The sequence below is a fragment of the Mustelus asterias genome, unplaced genomic scaffold (assembly GCF_964213995.1).
Source record: "Mustelus asterias unplaced genomic scaffold, sMusAst1.hap1.1 HAP1_SCAFFOLD_966, whole genome shotgun sequence".
Lineage (NCBI taxonomy): Eukaryota > Metazoa > Chordata > Chondrichthyes > Carcharhiniformes > Triakidae > Mustelus > Mustelus asterias.
In genome coordinates, this window is record NW_027590912.1 from 27,267 (window position 1) to 49,287 (window position 22,021).

General features: G+C 45.2%; 1 protein-coding gene across 1 annotated transcript in view; it reads right to left on the reverse strand.

The window, feature by feature from the left end:
- samd4b (sterile alpha motif domain containing 4B) overlaps nucleotides 1–22,021 on the reverse strand; it is a gene marked incomplete at its 3' end in the record, with an annotated part of 94,552 nt that overhangs the window by 26,511 nt on the left and 46,020 nt on the right. Inside the window, exon 4 of the mRNA XM_078205756.1 lies at nucleotides 6,898–7,164. Coding sequence (XP_078061882.1) covers nucleotides 6,898–7,164 — 267 coding nt within the window. The remainder of the gene's footprint in view (nucleotides 1–6,897; nucleotides 7,165–22,021) is intronic.

Sequence of the window (22,021 nt, forward strand, 5' to 3'; positions counted from 1 at the left end):
ACCCTCTGAGTGAAAAACTTACCCCTGACATCTCCTCTGTACCTACTCCCCAGCACCTTAAACCTGTGTCCTCTTGTGGCAACCATTTCAGCCCTGGGAAAAAGCCTCTGACTATCCACTCGATCAATACCTCTCAACATCTTATACACCTCTATCAGGTCACCCCTCATCCTTCGTCTCTCCAAGGAGAAAAGGCCGAGCTCACTCAACCTATCCTCATAAGGCATGCTCCCCAACCCAGGCAACATCCTCGTAAATCTCCTCTGCACCCTTTCTATGGCTTCCACATCCATCGTGTAATGAGGCGACCAGACCTGAGCACAGTACTCGGCAAGTGTGGTCTGACCAGGGGTCCTATATAGCTGCAACATTACCTCACGACTCCTAAACTCAATTCCTTGATTGATGAAGGCCAGTACACCATATGCCTTCTTGACCACAGCCTCAACCTGCACAGCTGCTTTGAGCGTCCTATGAACTCGGACCCCAAGATCCTTCTGATCTTCCACACTGCCAAGAGTTCTACCATTATTATATTCCGCCATCCTATTTGACCTGCCAAAATGAACCACCTCACACTTATCTGGGTTGAACTCCATCTGCCACTTTTCCGCCCAGTCTTGCATCCTATCAATGTCTCGCTGCAACTTCTGACATCCCTCCACACACCACCTGACCCTGGCCAGACAGAAGCAAGACAGAAGCCTGGCAGCAATTCAATTTTATTTCAATTCAATTTCCTGGTCAGGGAATGAAGATCTGGGGGCGGCATGGTGGCCCAGTAGTTAGCACTGCTGCCTCACAGCGCCAGGGACCCGGGTTCGATTCCCGGCTTGGGTCACCAACTGTGTGGAATTTGCACGTTCTCCCCATGTCTGCGTGGGTTTCCTCCAGGTGCTCTGGTTTCCTCCCACAGTCTGAAAGACGTGCGGGTTAGGGTGCTTTGGCTGTGCTAAATTCTCCCTCAGTGTAACCGAACAGGCACTGGAGCGTAGCGACTAGGGGATCTTCACAGTAACTTCATTGCAGTGTGAACGTAAGCCTACTTGTGACACTAATAAATAAACTTTAAAAAAATGAAGTCATCGATTGGCTAATGGAAAATATCAAGGAAGCTGAAACAAAGGGAAGGAAGTTTTGTTGCAATTTTTTCTTAAGGGTCTTGGTTAGATCCCATCTGAAGCACCACATTCAGTATCGGGTGCCACACCTCAAAAACAGTCTTAGAAGGGGTACAGGATAGCTGCATGGGAGGACATCGTGTGCAAGTTTAAAAGCGCCATCAATGTGTCTGAAGAGATCGAGGGTAAAGATGAGCCAGTAGGGTAAATCCATCCAAAATAACCTGGTTCATTTGGCGCTAATAGCCTTTTCCTGAGCATTTGTATTCCTACTGAATCTCATGGTAATATCCAGGGCTTGAAGGTTTAGATTAAATTAAGAGAACCAGTTGCATAAACTTGACTTGCACCCCCATAATTTTAGCAGCTTGAAAGGGGATTTTAACAGAGGTGGTTTTCATGTGAGTAAGGGGATACAGGGTCGATACAGAGAAATGAATCCCCTGGTGGAAGAATACAGAAACCAGCCTCCCATCCATTGACTCTGTCTACACTTCCCGCTGCCTCGGAAAAGCAGCCAGCATAATCAAGGACCCCACGCACCCCGGACATTCTCTCTTCCACCTTCGGGAAAAAGATACAAAAGTCTGAGGTCACGTACGAACTGACTCAAGAACAGCTTCTTCCCTGCTGCCATCAGACTTTTGAATGGACTTACCTTGCATTAAGTTGATCTTTCTCTACACCCCAGCTACGACTGTAACACTACATTCTGCACTCTCTCGTTTCCTTCTCTATGAACAGTATATATTTTGTCTGTATAGCGCGCAAGAAACAATACTTTTCACTGTATACGAATACATGTGACAATAATAAATCAAATCAATCTTAAAATTAGAGCTTAGGATATTTAAGATTGAGATCAGGGAGCACTTCTTCACAAAGGGGTTGGAAATCTGGAATTTCCCCCTCCAAAAGGTCATCAATATCTGGGGTCAAGACAGGCAGAGTTTTATTAAATAGCCATCGAGAGATATGGATCAATGATCAATTCATTTTAGGAGGATCAGCCCCCTCCTGTTCCTATCACAGCCCCACAAGTTGGAAATAAGTTTAAAAAGTTGAGATTTTCTTCTCTTTCTTGTGACCTTGTAACATCCATCACTGATTGAGCCGAGACACATACAGATGCCCCTGCCTAAGAGGTCTTCTGACACCAGTTTGCGCTCAGCTATCATGAGAGAAAGCGTTTTGATGCAACTAACATTTGGGTTTTTCCTTCTGTATGAGAAAGGGGAAAAGGGAAGAGAAAGAAAAACTGTAGGAGGTATCGATCCATTTGAGACCAAAAAAAAAGTGACTAGTTAGCGAGGAACTAAAACCCTACACACCAACCCATTGGTATTCCACTCTCCCAGTCTAGCCAACTAATACAGCAACATTTCATGACATATTTCTTAGAATCTTAGAAACCCTACAGCACAGAAAGAGGCCATTTGGCCCATCGAGTCTGCACCGACCACAATCCCACCCAGGCCCTACCCCGGTATCCCTACATATTTACCCACTAATCCCTCTAACCTACGCATCCCAGGACACCAAGGCAATTTCAGCATGGCCAATCCAACCTAACCCGCACAGCTTTGGACTGTGGGAGGAAACCGGAGCACTCGGAGGAAACCCACACAGACACGAGGAGAAAGTGCAAACTCCACACAGACAGTGACCCAAGCCAGGAATCGAACCCAGGTCCCTGGAGCTGTGAAGCAGCAGTGCTAACCACTGTGCCGCCGTGCCGCATAATAACGGATTTCCCAGCACTGAAATGCACCTTCCAAATTTGGCCACCGATATTCTATTTTTGACTAACATCATCAAAATGGTGGTTGCGACAACACTCAATATTTAAAGCTGATTATCGGACTGAGAATCAAATGATCAAACTGAAACAGCCAATAAATATATTTCAACGTCCAAGTATATTGTATTCCCACATACTTGGGAAATCTATACAAGCAAGGGCGGCACGGTAGCACAGTGGTTAGCACTGCTGCTTCACAGCTCCAGGGACCTGGGTTCGATGCCCGGCTTGGGTCACTGTCTGTGTGGAGTTTGCACATTCTCCTCGTGTCTGCGTGGGTTTCCTCCAGGTGCTCCGGTTTCCTCCCACAGTCAAAGATGTGCGGGTTAGGTTGATTGGCCATGCTAAAAATTGCCCCTTAGTGTCTTGGGATGCGTGGATTAGAGGGACTAGTGGGTAAAATATGTAGGGGTATGGGGGTAGGGCCTGAGTGGGATTGTGGTCGGTGCAGACTCGATGGGCCGAATGGCCTCTTTCTGTACTGTAGGGCTTCTATTCTATTCTAAGCCACCCAGACTACTCTCTTACACCACCTAACTCTGGCCAGACAGAAGCAAGACAGAGACCTGGCAGCAACTCAATTTTATTCCAATTCAATTTCCCAGTCAGGGAATGAAGATCTCGGGGCTGCACGGTGGCACAGTGGGTTAGCACTGCTGCCTCGCAGTGCCAGGGACCCGGGTTCGATTCCCGGCTTGGCTCACTGTCTGTGCGGAGTCTGCACTTTCTCCCTGTGCCTGCGCGGGTTTCCTCCGGTTTCCTCCCACAGTCCGAAAGACGTGCTGGTTAGGTGCTAAATTCTCCCTCAGGGTACCCGAACAGGTGCCAGAGTGTGGTGACTGGGGGATTTTAACAGTAACTCCATTGCAGTGTTAATGTCAGCCTATCTGTGGCACTAATAAATAAACTTTAGGCTGGGGAGACGGGTGCAGTGCAAATGAAAACTGAAGGTGAGAAAAAGAAACAGCCTCGAACACCACAAATGGTTGAGAAAACCTTAAATCAGGTTTTTATATTCTGAACAACTGGATTGTCATGATTTGCTGGAGGAAGCAATATCATTGGTATGGTTTCAGAAACGCATAATGTTGGGTGCATGAACTCTTCATGTTGTTGGATCTCAACAGCACTACAAGGGGGTAAAATGTCTATTCCTATGACGGAAGTAATTTGGATATGATGAATTGAAAGCACACCATATACTGGCTTAATTCCAAGTCTTACTTGAATATATTGGCACAAATCCATGAAATAAGCATCGCAGAAACACTGGGAGGTTTGAGCAAGGAATAATTCTTGTTCTGTTCAGGTTTTATCTAACACTTTAGTTCACAAGTTTAAAACCCTGACATTTCCTACACTGGAGGAGCAAGTTTCACCCAAACCGCTGCCTGCATTTTGGAGAATTCCTAACACACCTAATTGCCTCGAGGAACCAGAGATGTAAGTGACAATCTGTTGATAATACTATTAGTAGGCTTGGAAAGGCAATTAAATTCTGTAGGCCTGAGTCAGTAGAGTGGGTGGAACGGAGGATAAATATCACAGGATGTGGGAAAACTTCCATATTAGAAGCATCTATTTCCCCGAGTCATATTACAAGGCAACTACTCAGTTTTAAATTGCTTCATAAACCAAGCACGCGAGGCTCCAGCAACTTATGAATGTCATCATAACACACGGATGGGTTACTACCTGGGAACACCTCAGGCATTCACTGTATTAGACAGCAAATGCATACAGAGGGGAAGAAACATATATAGAGAAACTGAAATGGAATTAATGTGCCTAAATCATTCCTATCAGATATCAGAAAAATATTGACATCCTGTTGAATTAGACACACCCTCCCAGATTTCATCTGTTGCACCACAACACTGCTCATCACCTGAGCACTATCTGCATCAAGAACAGGCACTCGGTTGACACAGCAAAGGACAGCAACCATGAGCACAAGTAAACACATTTGCAGGAGTGGAAAAAGCTGCTTTGTTGTGATTTCCAAGAACATAGAAGAGCCTTTTCTCTTACCCTCTACAGACGCAATCGTGTTATTTACCCATTTTGGTGCCTGCCGACACGGACGTCACTCGCGACTTTCCAACTGCCAAACACCACCAACTTAAAACTACTCCAAACACAAACTTTAGGACGACAATCACAAGGTACCTCTGCACGTTATTCAGTGACTACCAGTGCAAAGGAGGTCAGGATTTGTGATTTCCCTCTCCCCTTGGTCCAAAAGCCTGTAAACACTCTGAGTACGAGCCCAGGTAATCATTCAGACGAATATCAGAGGGCGCCCGACACCCACGATGCTATATTACAACAGTCACCACCCTCGGAATCAGCTTTTAGATGGTAAGTTACTCGAAGGCCAAAACTGCATGTTCCAGTGGAATATTCAAGGAAAAGGGAGATTTCACAGTTTCCCAGCGACCAATGCCTTCTAGGATAGAACGTATAGAACGTTGGTTCGGCCGCATTTGGAATACTGCGCCCAGTTCTGGTCGCCACACTACCAGAAGGACGTGGAGGCTTTAGAGAGAGTGCAGAGGAGGTTTACCAGGATGTTGCCTGGTATGGAAGGGCTTAGTTATGAGGAGAGATTGGGTAAACTGGGGTTGTTCTCACTGGAAAGACGGAGGATGAGGGGTGACCTAATAGAGGTGTATAAAATTATGAAAGGCATAGATAGGGTGAACGGTGGGAAGCTTTTTCCCAGGTCGGTGGTGACATTCACGAGGGGTCATAGGTTCAAGGTGAGGGGAGGGGAGGTTTAACACGGATATCAGAAGGACGTTTTTTTTTACACAGAGGGTGGTGGGGGCCTGGAATGCGCTGCCGGGCAAGGTGGTGGAGGTGGACACACTGGGAACGTTTAAGACTTATCTAGATAGCCACATGAACGGAGTGGGAATGGAGGGATACAAAAGAATGGTCTAGTTTGGACCAGGGAGCGGCGCGGGCTTGGAGGGCCGAAGGGCCTGTTCCTGTGCTGTATTGTTCTTTTGAAGAGGGTGCCATGGAAAAGGATGGATAAAACAGGTGGCTTAACTCAGTTGCCTGTCAAATATTTATTGGCTGCCATATTTGCCCGCCAGTCACTGGAATTCTAAATAATTTACCGTGGCGAGTATGGAGACATTTTTGGAAGTGCGATAAGGTGCTATGTAAACGCAAGTCTCTCTTTCTAAAACGACTGCAACTTCAAAAGGTAGTCTGTTTAAAGGCTCACTGGATGAAAAAAAAAATTCTGAACAATGAAGAATTCTATTCAGTCCGGCTACAGGAGTCAGCATCTATAAAGTTCATCAGTTCATGCTGATGCTTCTATTTACTGTTCTGGAAAAAAGATTCAAAAGGCTCTTGCTACCAAATAATACACAGGAAAAATAAAGAGATCAACAAATGGAATATTTTTCAATGACCGGAATCTATTCCAAGATATTTTCTGAGTTATTGATCAAACAATGTTACTGCCTTTCCCACCGACTGATAAAGATTTGCATACTGGCGAGGCACAAAGGACAGTTGCAGAATGAACACTGTATACAGCTGTATCCAAGCAATAGCACCCCTACGCAGAGCAAACGAAATATATTCGATGCGACACCGACTAGATCTTTCACAGATCAGAACCAACTATCCACCTCATCTCAGTTGCCTTCGCCGATCCTAGATGGGTTGGGCTGTCGGCTCCCAACACATTGGTCTTGTGTGACCAACAGCCATCTCAATGCAAACTGGTCGCATTCAGTAAGACTAGCCATCGGGTTCTTTAAAAAATCCTCACTTTGCTCTCCATTTCAATGCCCTTCCTGATAACTGTGCCAACAGATCTGGGCGAAAGGGTTTTCCACCTATCCCCTCAACTTACTCCTAACTTCCTAATCTTTATGACAGACTTTCAGCCCAAACTCTAGGCAGTTCAATCACATTTTCTGAGCCAATAACCTGGTCATTGTCTCTTACCTTTCATGCCACTCCCTTCCTCCTGAAATGTGTTGCGACTTGACCCCTGTTCCTCTGTCTGCTCACTGCCGCCACTGCCAGAGGAGGCTATGCTGCTCTGCGGGGAGAGTGGTGCATGGTCTGATGGGGCGTAGACTGCCCTGGTACGCAGGTCGTCTGGAGACATCCACTCGCTGACCACAGACTGGTTTGTCATATTGATCGGTGGGGTGAGGGAAACTGAGCGCTTCAGAGGACTGTGGTTGGTTTGGGTTTGGCCTTGGAGAACTGAAAATTAAAAATGGCACATTAATTTATTTTAAAAATTTAAAAATGAAGAAACTTGCTCCGTCCTGCAACAAATAGTGGGCAAAACAAAAAGAAAATATTTAAAAAGATGGGGTTTCAGGAATTCAGTCCTGGTCAGTCCTGCAAAAAGAGTAACTAGCTCCCCAGCCTGACTCAAATTACAAAATGTTAATCTCTAATAATTGACATTGCTGTGCATCTGTGTTAAATATGTTAAAATCATATCTACTATGTGAACCTAAAATGGCCTTGGTAATCTAAATCAGTGATGGATGGGCTCTGCATGCAGCTTTAGAAAAGCAAGCTGAGAGAACCCGCTTCCTGATCTGCCTCCACTCCTGTCAATCAAAGAGTCTATTGCCAAAATGATAAATGCCTCTTGATCGCTCCAGATCCGTGCTCAAAACCACATGGTACTCCAACCCTACAAACACCATCTCTAATGTTCTTCTCCAAACTTTGGCCAACTTAAGCCAAGACACAACAGTGTGATTTAAAACTGAGGACTCTCTAAGAATCTCTCCATATTTGCCGAGATCTGAAAAGTATGACTCAAAGCAGAAACCATTCTCTCACACACACACACATACAAATAAATGCCCATTCCGAGATCCAAACGTGTAGAATTATAAACAATGTACAAGGAAACAATTATAACATTATTTTAAACTTTCCTTTGCACTTTTAATATCCCAGAACTGATGTGGAGTTCTGCACCTGGAAAAACTTGATTACCTGTGAAGACTCGCATTCCAACCATTCTCTTGTAATTGAGTCTGTGTCTATTTATGCCCTGTTTGTGAACCCAACTCTCCACTCACCTGATGAAGGGGCAACGCTCCGAAAGCTTGTGCTACCAAATAAACCTGTTGGACTTTAACCTGATGTTGAGAGACTTCTTACTGTGCCTATCCCAGAATTAGAATGTTGTTAATAGGAAAATGTATCTTTCCACCACGAAAACAGTGTTGTAAAAAGTGACTCCAACTATGAAAGGAATTTTAACAAATACTCAAGGACATTATCGGACGGTATGGTGGCACAGTGGTTAGCACTGCTGCCTCTCAGTGCCAGGATCTTGGTTCAATTCCAGCCTTGGGTGACTGTGTGGCGTCTGATCGTCCTCGCCGTGTCTGCGTGGGTTTCCTCCAGGTGCTCCAGTTTTCTCCCACAGTCCAAAGATGTGCCGGTTAGGTAGATTGGCCATGCTAAATTGCCCTTTAGCGCCAGCGGGATTAGCAGGGCAAATACGGGGGGGTTACGGGGGATAGGGCTTGGCTGGGATTGTTGTCGGTGCGGACTTGATGGGCCAAATGGCCTCCTTCTGCACTGTCGGGATTCTGTGATTCGAACCAAGGAAGGGGAGGGTGCTCATAGATTGTAGCTAGTGAAAACTAAACACTGATTAACATTTGCAAAGGCTCAAATGGGCAACACTATAAAAAAGAAATGGAGTATGCGCTGTGTGTACAGACTAGAAACTTTACTGACTTTGTTTCAAAGAACAGTAGCTCTCAAAATGGGGTCTGTAGAGACACAAAGGGTACCGGAGAGTGTGCAGTGGTCAAGAGTAAGTGAATGAAAAGTGGCCGGAGGCATACTCTTGCTTTCCCTGTGCATGCTGGCTGGGCTGTGCTTTCCCCATACTCCTGCCAAGGATAGACAGACTCTGTAGTGTGAAACAAGCACACCCACCTCATTGATACCGATAAATAAATGCCCGTTTTCTTAAAAACAGTATTAAAACACACTTTACATGCAGCACTTTCATTTTAAGATTGTGTGGGGATGGGGATGTGATTACTAATCCGTTGGAAAAAGACATCCGACTACCAAAGAGAGAAACACAACTATAGACAGGCCTCTCAAATAAATGGTAATCATCAGATCTTACTCACACAAAGCATATTAAATTTTGTTAACTTCCCTGCTCCATCTGGATTACTGTTAGTTAGGTGCTGCTGATCCTACGGTAGGTTCATGGGATTGTTTTTGACAGTAAATTATTGATAGGCTACAATCCAATCCTGACCAAACAATTGTGCATATACGTCCCTACAGGAATTAATGGACAATGATCAGGAGTAGGAGGACATAAATTTTCCACCACCTAGTTGAGACCAGCTGCTGTTGCCTTAATTGAGATCAGCTCAGACTGACTAGGCCCCTGAACACACCCTAATCCACAGGGAAACTCTTACTTTTAAAAAGTCGTCCTTTTTCTAGTTCTGTCCCAGTTTTTGCACCCACCACATGGTACAGGGAACATGTTCTGCTCTCGTATTTCTACCAATGCCACCCAAATCAGTAATCCCGTTAATTTTTCATCTCCCTCGGCCATGGAGAGAGATCAATAATAATTCCCTCGTCAATCCAGCTAATCCAATTCAGGTGACCATTTTTGTCTGTTTTGCAGTTTCACATTCATGGAATCCCTACAGTGCAGGAGGCGGCCATTTGGCCCATCGAGTCTGCACCGACCACAATCCCACCCAGGCCCGATCCCTATAACCCCATGCATTTACCCTAGCTAGTCCCCTAGACAGTAAGGGGCAATTTAGCATGGCCAATCCACCTAACCAATAAATCTTTGGAATGTGGGAGGAAACCGGAGCACCCGGAGGAAACCCACGCAGGCACGGGGAGAACGTGCAGAGTCCGCACAGACAGTGCCCCGAGCCAGGGTCCCGGGCGCTGTGAGGCAGCAGTGCTAACCACTGTGCCACCCCATTGAATAATGGCTACTGACAGATATATTTTTGTATATAAAGGTTCAAGATATTGGCTGTGAGCTGTTCATGCTCCAACTGAATTACAGGATAACATGAACTGCATACAATGATTGCTAATGTTTATAGGAGCTCCCTTCAACTTGTGCAGTTTAAAGTTTATTTATTTGTCACAAGGCTTACATTAACACTGCAATGAAGTTACTGCGAAATTCCCCTAGTCCCCACACTCCGGCGCCTGTTCAGGTCAATGCACCCTAACCAGCACGTCTTTTCAGCTCAATTAGAAGTAGAAGTTGAATTTTTCAGTTTAATTAGAAATTTTAATTCTTGTAATTCTAGCTTCAAACCTTAGAAGTGTTCTTTAGACAATCTGTTTGGCTTTTGGTTTTCCTAACAAATGCCACTTTATATTAATGATGTGGAGATGCCGGCGTTGGACTGGGGTAAACACAGTAAGAAGTTTGACAACACCAGGTTAAAGTCCAACAGGTTTATTTGGTAGCAAAAGCCACACAAGCTTTCGAGGCTCTGAGCCCCTTCTTCAGGTGAGTGGGAATTCTGTTCACAAACAGAACTTATAAAGACACAGACTCAATTTACATGAATAATGGTTGGAATGCGAATACTTACAACTAATCCAGTCTTTAAGAAACAAAACAATGGGAGTGGAGAGAGCATCAAGACAGGCTAAAAAGATGTGTATTGTCTCCAGACAAGACAGCCAGTGAAACTCTGCAGGTCCACGCAACTGTGGGAGTTACAAATAGTGTGACATAAACCCAATATCCCGGTTGAGGCCATCGTCGTGTGTGCGGAACTTGGCTATCAGTTTCTGCTCAGCGACTCTGCGCTGTCGTGTGTCGCGAAGGCCGCCTTGGAGAACGCTTACCCGAATATCAGAGGCCGAATGCCCGTGACCGCTGAAGTGCTCCCCAACAGGAAGAGAACAGTCTTGCCCGAGTTATATTAACTCTGTGTGATGGTCTCAGTTGATCAATGAGCTAAAGACCCTGAGGGGGTTCTGGAACTTTCCCATTGATAGAAGTCTCACAACACCAGGTTAAAGTCCAACAGGTTTATTTGGTAGCACAAGCCACTTGCTTTCGGAGCGCTGCTCCTTCATCAGGTTAGTGGGATTTCAGTTCACAAACAGATTAGCACTGCTGCCTCACAGCACCAGGGACCCAGGTTCAATTCCGGCCCTGGTCACTGTCTGCGAGGAGTTTGCATGTTCTCCCCGTGTCTGCGTGGGTTTCTTCCGGGTGCTCCGGTTTCCTCCCACAGTCCAAAAATGTGCGGGTTAGGTTGATTGGCCGTGCTAAATTGCCCTTTAGTGTCAGAGGGATTAGCAGGGTAAATTTGTGGGGTTACGGGGATAGGGCCTGGATGGGATTGTGGTTGGTACAGACTCGATGGGCCGAATGGCCTCCTTCTGTACTGTAGGGATTCTATGAAATAGTTTTGATCAAATGGGGGGAGCAATAGCAAAATTTGGAGAAAATGACTGGAAGGTATGACCACGAATCACATAAATGAGTAATCATGAGTTGTCTTCTAAAAGGTGCCATCTTGCCTGATCCCCTTCAGTTACTGCTCCACCTCTGGTGGCTGTGCCTTCAGCTGTCAGGGTTCTAAACTTTGGAATTCCCTCCCCAAACCTCTCTGTATCTCTTTCCTCTTTTAAGATCTTCCTTAAAACAGATCTTTGACCTATCTGCCCCAGGTTCCCTTTCTGGCTTGGGTCACTGTCTGTGCGGAGTCTGCACGTTCTCCCCCTGTCTGAGTGGGTTTCCTCCGGGTGCTCCGGTTTCCAAAGATGTGCGGGGTTAGGTTGATTGGCCATGCTAAATTGCCCCTTAGTGTCCTGGGATGCATTGGTTAGAGGGATTAACGGGGCAAATATGTGGGGTTACAGAGATAAGGCCTGGGTGGGATTGTGGTTGGTGCAGGCTCAATGGGCCAAATGGCTTCCTTCTGCACTGTAGGGATTCTATGATATCTCATGTGGCCCTCTATCAAATTCTGGCCTGCTCTACAAGGCTAGTGAGTAGGGCTTTGGGACATTTTATTACATTATTAATACAAGTTGCTGTTGTCTAATATCAATTGACTGCCACAAGCTTTTAATATGCAAGAATGTTCAAATCCCAACACCAAGTAGTGCAGGGGAGACCTCTTTGGTAATTAAAAACTCACCAAAAAATAGAATTAGCTCTTTTTAACTTTATTTAAATTTGAACATTCACAAGCTTAAGTCAGGCTACCAGCTACACTGCTTTGGGAAACATTCACTCAGTTAAAAGAAAAGGTTAAGCGGTGAATCAGTGCAGGAGAGGAAGTTGGCCCATCATCTTTTCCTACTTCACATTCCTGACTCCGTCTTGGGGATGGGGAGAGGGAGGAACGTCTATGGCTTCTTTCACTGAGTTGCTGTTTCTGCACTGCAATCTCCCACTACGTTTCCCCCCCCCCCATTAAATAGTAAACACCCTCTCCCACTCACTGCTGAAAATAGACGCGTTATTCCTAAGGCAGCAGCTGGATGGATTTTCTATTCAGCAGAGATCTGAACACAATGAAAACCCTGTAAGATCAACCTCTGGGACGTTGCTTGGCTGAATACCTGCATGGCACACAGAGAACGTAGCACTGATATATTCAGCATTGAGAATGAATCAGCTCTCCCAGTGATGAGTAATTTTAACGGAAAGTGGATTAAACAATTCAAATCGAGGTGATAAGGGGGCTTTTCCCATTCCTTTAAATTTCTACCCGAGCCTGCTCTCATTCCATCTTTTCTCTGTAAGCTACATCACAGAATCCCTACAGTTGTTACTCCGCTAATTCTCTTCCTTTTCACCAGGGACAGAGGAAAGAATGGTGTAGTGCAGGCAAGGCAAACTTTCAATTCAGCATTTAATATTGTACAGCGCAGCCAATAGCTTCCAGAGGGAAGCATTTCCATCAGCTAGAATATCCGACCACCCTCATTATACAAAATTTCCTCATTCAGGAGAGGCACAGCATATTAAAATGCCCCAGAGACAGATCAGACAACCAAGTTGACAAACTAGGCACATTTCCTGAGGTATGCAAACACAGCCGAGAGAGACAGGGATCACACAAGTATGTTAAATATGTAAATCTCTGCCAGGGCAAACTCTTCACATAAACCTCAGTTAGTGAAAACAGATGAGGATGACGACAACATTTGTGTGGGATGAAGCTATTGCATTAGCACATAGGTTAGTCAGAGCAGACATTAAAATAGTTCATAGGCATTTTAACTTTTTTTTAAAAGGGAGAAAATGGAGATCTCTTGAACCCATAATGGTTTGCCCTTTCTTTTAACGTTTATTTATTGTCACAAGTAAGGCTTACATTAACATTGCAATGAGGTTACTGTGAAAATCCCCGAGTTGCCACACTCCAGCGCCTGTTTGGGTACACTGAGGGAGAATTTAGCACGGCCAATGCACCCTAACCAGCACGTCTTTCGGACTGTGGGGGGGAAAACCGGAGCACCCCGGAGGAAACCCACGCAGACACGGGGAGAATGTGCAGACTCCGCACAGACGGTGACCCAAGCCAGGAATCGAACCCGGGTCCCTGGCGCCATGAGGCAGCAATGCTAACCACTTGTGCCACCATGCCTGCCACCATTGAGACAGCTTTGTAATAATTTAAAAGAAATATCAATCCACATTTCTTTAAAAAGGCATTTGGGCCAAAGTGATCCAGCATAGCTCCAGAGCACTGAAGAGACAAAGCGATGAGTACATATTCAAGCTCACCATTCCCTAATCATAGAGAAAGGTCATTCAACGCTCAGACTCATCAGTCTGGCATGTTATTGAAGGATGACTTCCCAACAGAAGGTAAAAATGCAAAGTAGTCCGAGCAGTCAGCTCAAGGCACTGCTGGCTGATGTCCGGGAACTTAATTGCCTGGGTGAAATCATAGCTAGGGAATAGTACACGATGTGAATGTTTTCCCCAAATTGACCATTCTTCTTTCTTCATTTCAATTAGTCACACCAGGACAATTTTCTTTAGTAGTCTAACAGAGTCTGTAGTACATTTTACACAGATTGAGACTATAGAAAATACCAAGCCCCTCTCCGTATTATGTGGGAGCAAGATTATAGTATTTACAGCACCGAAAAGAGTCGTTCGGCTCAACAGGCCATGCCTATGCTTATGCTCCATACAACTAAAATACATTGGCAAAGCAGCTGATCTCTGCTCCACACTTCCCACTGGTACCAAAGAAGATTAGATTGCACAAGTATCCTTGTGACACACCAAAGCCAACCAAGTAACAACCGATTTCCCCCCCCGATCTCTGGAGAGAACCTTTAAACGGCGCCAGTTAGTCAATTTCTATTCCATCAAACTTGCCTCATTACGATGTGCAGTGAACTGAGTATCACAGCATCAGTCATATGCAAGAGTTGTGCATTTAAGCCACATTTGAGACTCAATCAACACGAACACCCATCTTCTGGCTTGCCAGGAAAGATCCCAGCAGGGAAAGCAGTGTGAAATTTGTCTATCTGGCCTGTGATGGCAAGAACCAGGTAGCAGACAGATGTCAGTGGTTGCTTTACACTGGCATTTCAGCATCAGAGAAAGGTGCAAAAGCACCCTTGTGTACTTCAATGTAATAGAGTACAGAACTTGCCATATTCCAGAATAAAACCCTAATCAGAACTTGTCTACTGCCAACAAGTTTTTAAACAGTGGCATCTCATTACAGCTGATTGAAGTCTATCATTTTATTTCCTCTGGTTTTGTCTGCATATCGTTCACAGAGAGCCCAAGATGCATAATTTTAGTTGACTGCACAGAGGAGAAAAACAGCTGTAGATATGTACTGCCTTCAGGCATTTTTGTTCCAAGCTATATATAGGCCGACACCACTGGCACGGTCGAGTACTGAATGTTCTCTGTAGCTTTTATAACGCACATGTTTTCGATTATGTAACATCTGCAACAGACATTTTCTGAGTTGCTTTAATAAGTTATTTTCTCCTTCCTGGACTATGTTTTTTGCCCTTCAGCAAGAGGGCGGACAATTGAAATGCTCTCAGGCCTCTGCCAATGCCAGTCAAACCAAAACCAGATGCATGAGAGAGAGAGAGAGAGAGAGCTTGGTGATTTTCTAGGCCGTTTTATCTTTGAGAGAGAAAGTGCTGCTCTGCCTTTCTTTCCCCTCCCCCCATTCCAAGATATGCAGCCATGTCCTGAAACCTGTGGTGACAATTTGTAATCTATTCTATGGCAGTTTGCTGGAACAACTCACTGAACTGCCCAAATATTTCTGCTGCTAAAACACTCTGGAGAGGAGTGGATGGAACAAGTGAATGATTCTTAAAATATGTCAAAGTAGTCAAAGATTTCTGGCTTAAAAGTGCACTTGGCGCAAATGCAGTTAGACTACCCAAGTTAATCCAGCAAACTGCAACTTTTTTTCCTCCACTTCTAAAATGTTAATGGTTGAGATGCCATTCCATTAGGTGCGACCCACCCTTTAGTAGGGGAGCTAAGAGTATTGACAAACTTTTCGACCATAAAGAACATCAAAGTCAGGATAGATTCTTGACAGAAGTCACTGATAGCTACTCTTGATAGATTTCAGCCTGGGGTGCTGAGGACAATGTTAACATCTCACTTATTGTGCAGCCATGCCCACCCCCCCCAGCCAAACAGGGATCAAGAACTGAACCTAGGGCCACGTTCGTAGTGCCTCTACCGCTGGGTCATTGTAAGGAGCTCCGTTTAGCAGTTTTGCAACTATTTTGTGCAATGTAGAAGTTTGAGTACACAAATAAAATTTACCTGCAAAAATATAAAGCCTTAAAACCAAGGCAAACTGGCACGTTCACCACTTTGCATTACTAAGAGCATAAAAACATAAATAACAATAGATCATTCAAACCCTTCAGCCTGTTCCTCAATTCAATACAACTGATCTTCAACCTCAAATCTCCCTTCCTCCCTGTTCTTCATATGCCGAGAGATCACAAATCAATTTCATAGAATCCCTACAGTGCAGAATGAGGCCATTCAGCCCATCGAGTCTGCACTGACCACAATCCCACCCAGGCCCTATCCCCATAACCCCACATATTTACCCTGCTAATCCCCCTGACACTAGGGTCAATTTAGCACGGCCAACCAACCTAACCCGCACACATCTTTGGACTGTGGGAGGAAACTGGAGCACCCAGAAACCCACGCAGACACAGGGAGAACTTGCAAACTCCACACAGACAATGACCCGAGGCCAGAATCGAACCCGGGTCCCTGGCGCTGAGAGACAGCAATGCTAACCACTGTGCCACCCAGGCTTTTCAGTCTTGAATATACTTGACGATGGAGCATTCACAACCCTCTGGAGTAGACAATTTTGAAGATGCACGGCTGAGTGAAGAAATTTCCCTTGTCCCTAAGTGATCAATGTCTTATCCTGAGGCAGTGAACCTGAGTTTGAAATTCCGAGGCCAGCAGAAACAACCTCTTAGTGTCTATCCATCAGGCCTCTCCAGAATCCTGTATGTTCCAGTAAAATCACCTCTGATAATTCCAGATACCAGGAAGTATTGGGTTAATGGGCACGGTGGCACAGTGGTTAGCACTGCTGCCTCACGGCGCCAGGGACCCGGGTCCAATTCCGGCCTTGGGCACCAGTCTGTGTGGAGTTTGCAAGTTCTTCCTGTGTCTGTGTGGGTTTCCTCCGGGTGCTCCGGTTTCCTCCCACAGTCCAAAGATGTGCAGGTTAGGTGGATTGGCCATGCTAAAAATTGCCCCTTAGTGTCCTGAGATGCGTAGGTTAGAGGGATTAGTGGGTAAATATGTAGGAATATGGGGGTAGGGCCTGGGTGGGATTGTGGTCGGTGCAGACTCGATGGGCCGAATGGCCTCTTTCTGTACTGTAGGGTTTCTATGATTCTATGATACACTCAATCATGCCCACTCATTTAACTTTCACTTTGCAGCCTCCTTGCTTTCTCCACGTGCTTATATTCCCATCTAACTTTGCATCACAGGCAAATTTAGATACATGACCTAGAAGGAGGGACCGAAAGTAATTAATACAAATTGTAAATAATGGAGGCCCAGCATGGATCCATGTGGCACTCCATTACACCTAGGTTGTGAACCTGAAAATGTTGTGTTTATCCCTACTCACTGTCCATTAACCAATCCTCCACTTGCGCTAATATATTACCCCCAATTCCATGTATAAACCTTTCATATGGCACCTTAGAGTGCCTTAGGAAAGCCAAATATATTGCATCAACTGGTTCCCCTTCATCTACTCTACTAATTACATCCTAAAAAAATTCTAACAACTTTTTGTCAGACATAATTTCTTTCTGGTAACATCATACCGATTGTATGGTCACAGAGGGAGTTTCTAAATGCACTGTTAAAGACTGCCTTAATAATAGGCAATAATACTGTCTTAATAATAGGATTACAAATTGTCACCACTATTGCTATTCACCGCACAGGACCTTCAACCGATGCTATACACTAGATACATCGATGACATTTTCTTCCTTTGGACTCATGGTGAACAATCACTGAAGCAACTATATGGTGACATCAACAAGTTCCATTCCACCATCAGACTCACCATGAACTACTCTCCAGAATCGGTTGCATTCTTGGACACACGCATCTCCATCAAGGACGGTCACCTCAGCACTTCACTGTACCCAAGCCCACGGATAACCTCACTTCTCCAGCTTCCACCCTAAACACGTTAAAAAAGGCATCCCCTAGGGAAAATCCCTCCGTATACACAGGATGTGCTCAGATGAGGATCGCAACAGACACCTCCAGACGCCGAAAGATGCCCTCATAAGAACAGGATATGGCGCTCGACTCATCAATCAACAGTTCCGACACGCCACAGCGAAAAACCGCACCGACCTCCTCAGAAGACAAACACGGGACACGGCGGACAGAGTACCCTTCGTCATCCAGTACTTCCCCGGAGTGGAGAAGCCAAGACATCTTCTCCGGAGCCTTCAACATGTCATTGATGAAGACGAACATCTCGCCAAGGCCATCCCCACTTCTTGCCTTCAAACAACTGCACAGCCTCAAACAGACCATTGTCCGCAGCAAACTACCCAGCCTTCAGGAGAACAGTGACCACGACACCACACAACCCTGCCACAGCAACCTTTGCAAGATGTGCCGGATCATTGACATGGATGCCATCATCTCACGTGAGAACACCATCCATCAGGTACACGGTACATACTCTTGCAACTCGGCCATCATTGTCTACCTGATACACTGCAAGAAAGGATGTCGAGGCATGGTACATTGGGGAAACCATGCAGACGCTACGACAACAGATGAACACCGCTCGGCAATCACTAGGCAAGAGTGTTCTCTTCCTGTTGGGGAACACTTCAGCGGTCACGGGCATTCGGCCTCTGATCTTCAGGTAAGCGTTTTCCAAGGTGGCCTTCACGACACACGACAGCACAAAGTCGCTGAGCAGAGACTGATAGCCAAGCTCCGCACACGAGGACGGCCTAAACCGGGATCTTGGGTTCATGTCACACTATCTGTAACCCCCACGACTTGCCTGGGCTTGCAAAATCTCATCAACTGTCCTGGCTGGAGACAATACACATCTCTTTAACCTGTGCTTAACCCTCTCTCCACTCACATTGTCTGACCCTTTAAGACTTGATTACCTGTAAAGACTCGCATTTCAACCATTATTTTGTAAATTGAGTTTGTCTCTTTATATGCCCTGTTTGTGAACATGACTCCCACTCATCTGACGAAGGAGCAGCACTCTGAAAGCTAGTGGCTTTTGCTACCAAATAAAGCTGTTGGACTTTAACCTGGTGTTGTGAGACTTCGTACTGTGTTTACCCCAGTCCAACGCCGGCATCTCCACATCATTAATAATAGGTGCCAGTTGATGGTCTCAGGCCAACAGGTCTGTAGCTCCTCATTTGCTCTCATCCTCCTTTCTTAAATAACAGAGTTACATTTGCTCACCGCCAATCCACTGGACAATTCTAGAATCTAATAGATTTAGGGAAACCATAAACAGTGCATCCACTATCTTTGCAGTTTTATTTAAATCCCTAGGCTGTATGCCATCAGCTCCCAGACATTAGTCAGCTTTTAGACCTTTAGGTTTCTCCAATACCTTTTCTCTGCTAATATTAAGTTCTCTATTTGTTAGCTAAACAGTTACCCTCTATTTCTGTAAATTCTACTGTGAAGACAGACAAAATATTTGTTCAACGTCCTCAAATTCTCCACTTGTGTTAAACTCAAGCACGTAATCCAGAAAAATCTGAATGGCAGGTATATTATAGCTATTACTGAAACATGGCTAAGGGAGGGACAGGACTGGCAGCTCAATGTTCCAGGGTACAGATGCTATAGGAAAGATAGAACAGGAGGCGGGAGAGATGGGGGAGTTGCACTTTTGATTAGGGAAAACATCACAGCAGTACTGAGAGGGGATATATCCAAGGGTTCGCCCACTGAGTCTATATGGGTAGAACTGAGAAATAAGAAGGGGGAAATCACTTTGATAGGGTTGTACTGTAGGCCCCCAAATGGTGAGCGGGAAACTGAGGGGCAAATATGTAAAGAAATTACGGATAGCTCCAAGAAAAATAGGGTAATAGTAAGGGGTTTAAACTTTCCCAACATTGACTGAGACAGTCATAGCATTAGAGGCTGGGATGGAGAGAAATTTGTTGAATGCATTCAGGAGGAATTTCTCATTCAGTATGCAGATGGTCTGACTAGAGGGGGGGGGGGGGGAGCAAAACATGATCTCCTCTTGGGAAATCAGGAAGGCAGGTGGCAGAAGTGTTTGTGAGGGATCACTTTGGGACCAGTGACCATAATTCCATCAGTTTTAAGATAGCAATGGTGAACGATAGGTCTGGCCCAAAAGTTAAAATTCTAAATTGGGGCAAGGCCAATTTTGATGGTATCAGACAGGAACTTTCAAAAGTTAATTGAGGGAGTCTGTTGGCAGGCAAAGGGACGTCTGGTAAGTAGGAGGTTTTCAAAAGTGTGCTAACCAGGGTTCAGAGTAAGCACATTCCTCAGAGTGAAGGGCAAGGCTGGTAAGGAACCCTGGATGACTCGGGATATTGAGACTCTGGTCAAGGGGGAGGAGGCGGCACACGACATGCATAGGCAACTGGGATCAAGTGGATCCTAAGAAGAGTAGAGGGTGTAGAAGTGAAGTTGAGAGAGAAATCAGGAGGGCAAAAAGGGGACACGAGATTGCTTTGGCAGATAAGGCAAAGGAGAATCCGAAGAGATTCTACAAACATATAAAGGGCAAAAGAGTAACTAGGGAGAGAGTAGGGCCTCTTAAGAATCAACAAGGTCATCTATGTGCGGATCCACAAGAGATGGGGGAGATCCTAAATGAATATTTCTCATCACTATTTATGTTGAGAAAGGCCTGGATGTTAGGGAACTTGGGGAAATAAATAGTGATGTCTTGAGGAATGTACATCTTACAGAGGTGGTGGTGCTGGAAATCTTAAAGCACATCAAGGTAGATAAATCCCCGGGACCTGATGAAGTGTATCCCAAGACGCTGTGGGAGGCTAAGGAGGAAATTGCGGGTCCCCTAGCAGAGATATTTGAATCATCGACAGCCACAGGTAAGGTGCCTGAAGATTGGAGGATGGCAAGTGTTGTGCCTTTGTTTAAAAAGGGCTGCAGGGAAAAGCCTGGGAACTATAGCTGGTGAGACACACATCTGTAGTGGGTAAGCTGTTAGTAGATATTCTGAGAGACAGGATCTACAGGCATTTAGAGGGGCAAGGACTGATTAGGGACAGTCAGCATGGCTTTGAGAGTGCAAAATCATGTCTTAAATTTGATTCAGTTTTTTGGATAACCAAGAAGGTAGATGAGGGCAGTGCAGTTGATGTTGTCTTCATGGACTTTAGCAAGGCCTTTGACAAGGTACCATGTGGTAGGTTGTTGAATAAAGTTAAATCTCACAGGATCCAGGGTGAGATAGCCAAATGGATACAAAATGGCTTGATGACAGAAGACAGAGGGTGGTTGTAGAGGGTTGTTTTTCAAACTGGAGGCCTGTGACCAGTGGTGTGCCTCAGGGATCAGTGTTGGGTCCACTGTTATTTGTCATTTATATTAATGATTTGGATGAGAATTTAGTAGGCATGGTTAGTAAGTTTGCAAATGACACCAAGATTGGTGGCATAGTGGACAGTGGAGAAGGTCATCTCGGATTGCAATGGGATCTTGATCAACTGGGGCAGTGGGCTGACAAATGGCAGATGGAGTTTAATTTAGATAAATATGAGGTGTTGCATTTTGGTAGATCGAACCAGGGCAGGACTTACTCAGTTAATGGTAGGGCGTTGGGGAGAGTTGTAGAACAAAGAGATCTAGAGTTCATAGCTCATTGAAAGTGGAGTCACAGGGGGACAGAATGGTGAAGGCGGCATCCAGCATGCTTGGTGTCATTGGTCAGAACATTGAATACAGGAGTTGGGACGTCTTATTGAAGTTATACAGGACATTGGCAAGACCACACATGGAATACTGTGTACAGTTCTGGTCAACCTATTATAGAAAGGATATTAAACTGGAAAGAGTGCAGAAAAGATTTACCAGGACTTGATGGTTTGAGTTATAAGGAGAGGCTGGATAGACTGGGACTTTTTTCTCTGGAGCGTAGGAGGCTGAGGGATGATGTTATAGAGGTCTATAAAATAATGAGGGGCATAGATCAGCTAGATAGTCAATATCTTTTCCCAAAGGTAGGGGAGTCTAAAACTAGAGGGCATAGGTTTAAGGTGAGAGGGGAGAGATACAAAAAAGTGTCCAGAGGGGCAACTTTTTCACACAGAGGGTGGTGAGTGTCTGGGACAAGCTGTCAGATGCAGTAGTCGAGGCGGGTACAATTTTGTCTTTTAAAAAGCGTTTAGACAGTTACATGAGTAAGATGGGTATAGAAGGATATGGGCAAAGTGCAGGCAATTGGGGTTAGCTTAGTGGTTAAAAAAGGGTGGCATGGACAAGTTGGGCTGAAGGGCCTGTTCCCATGCT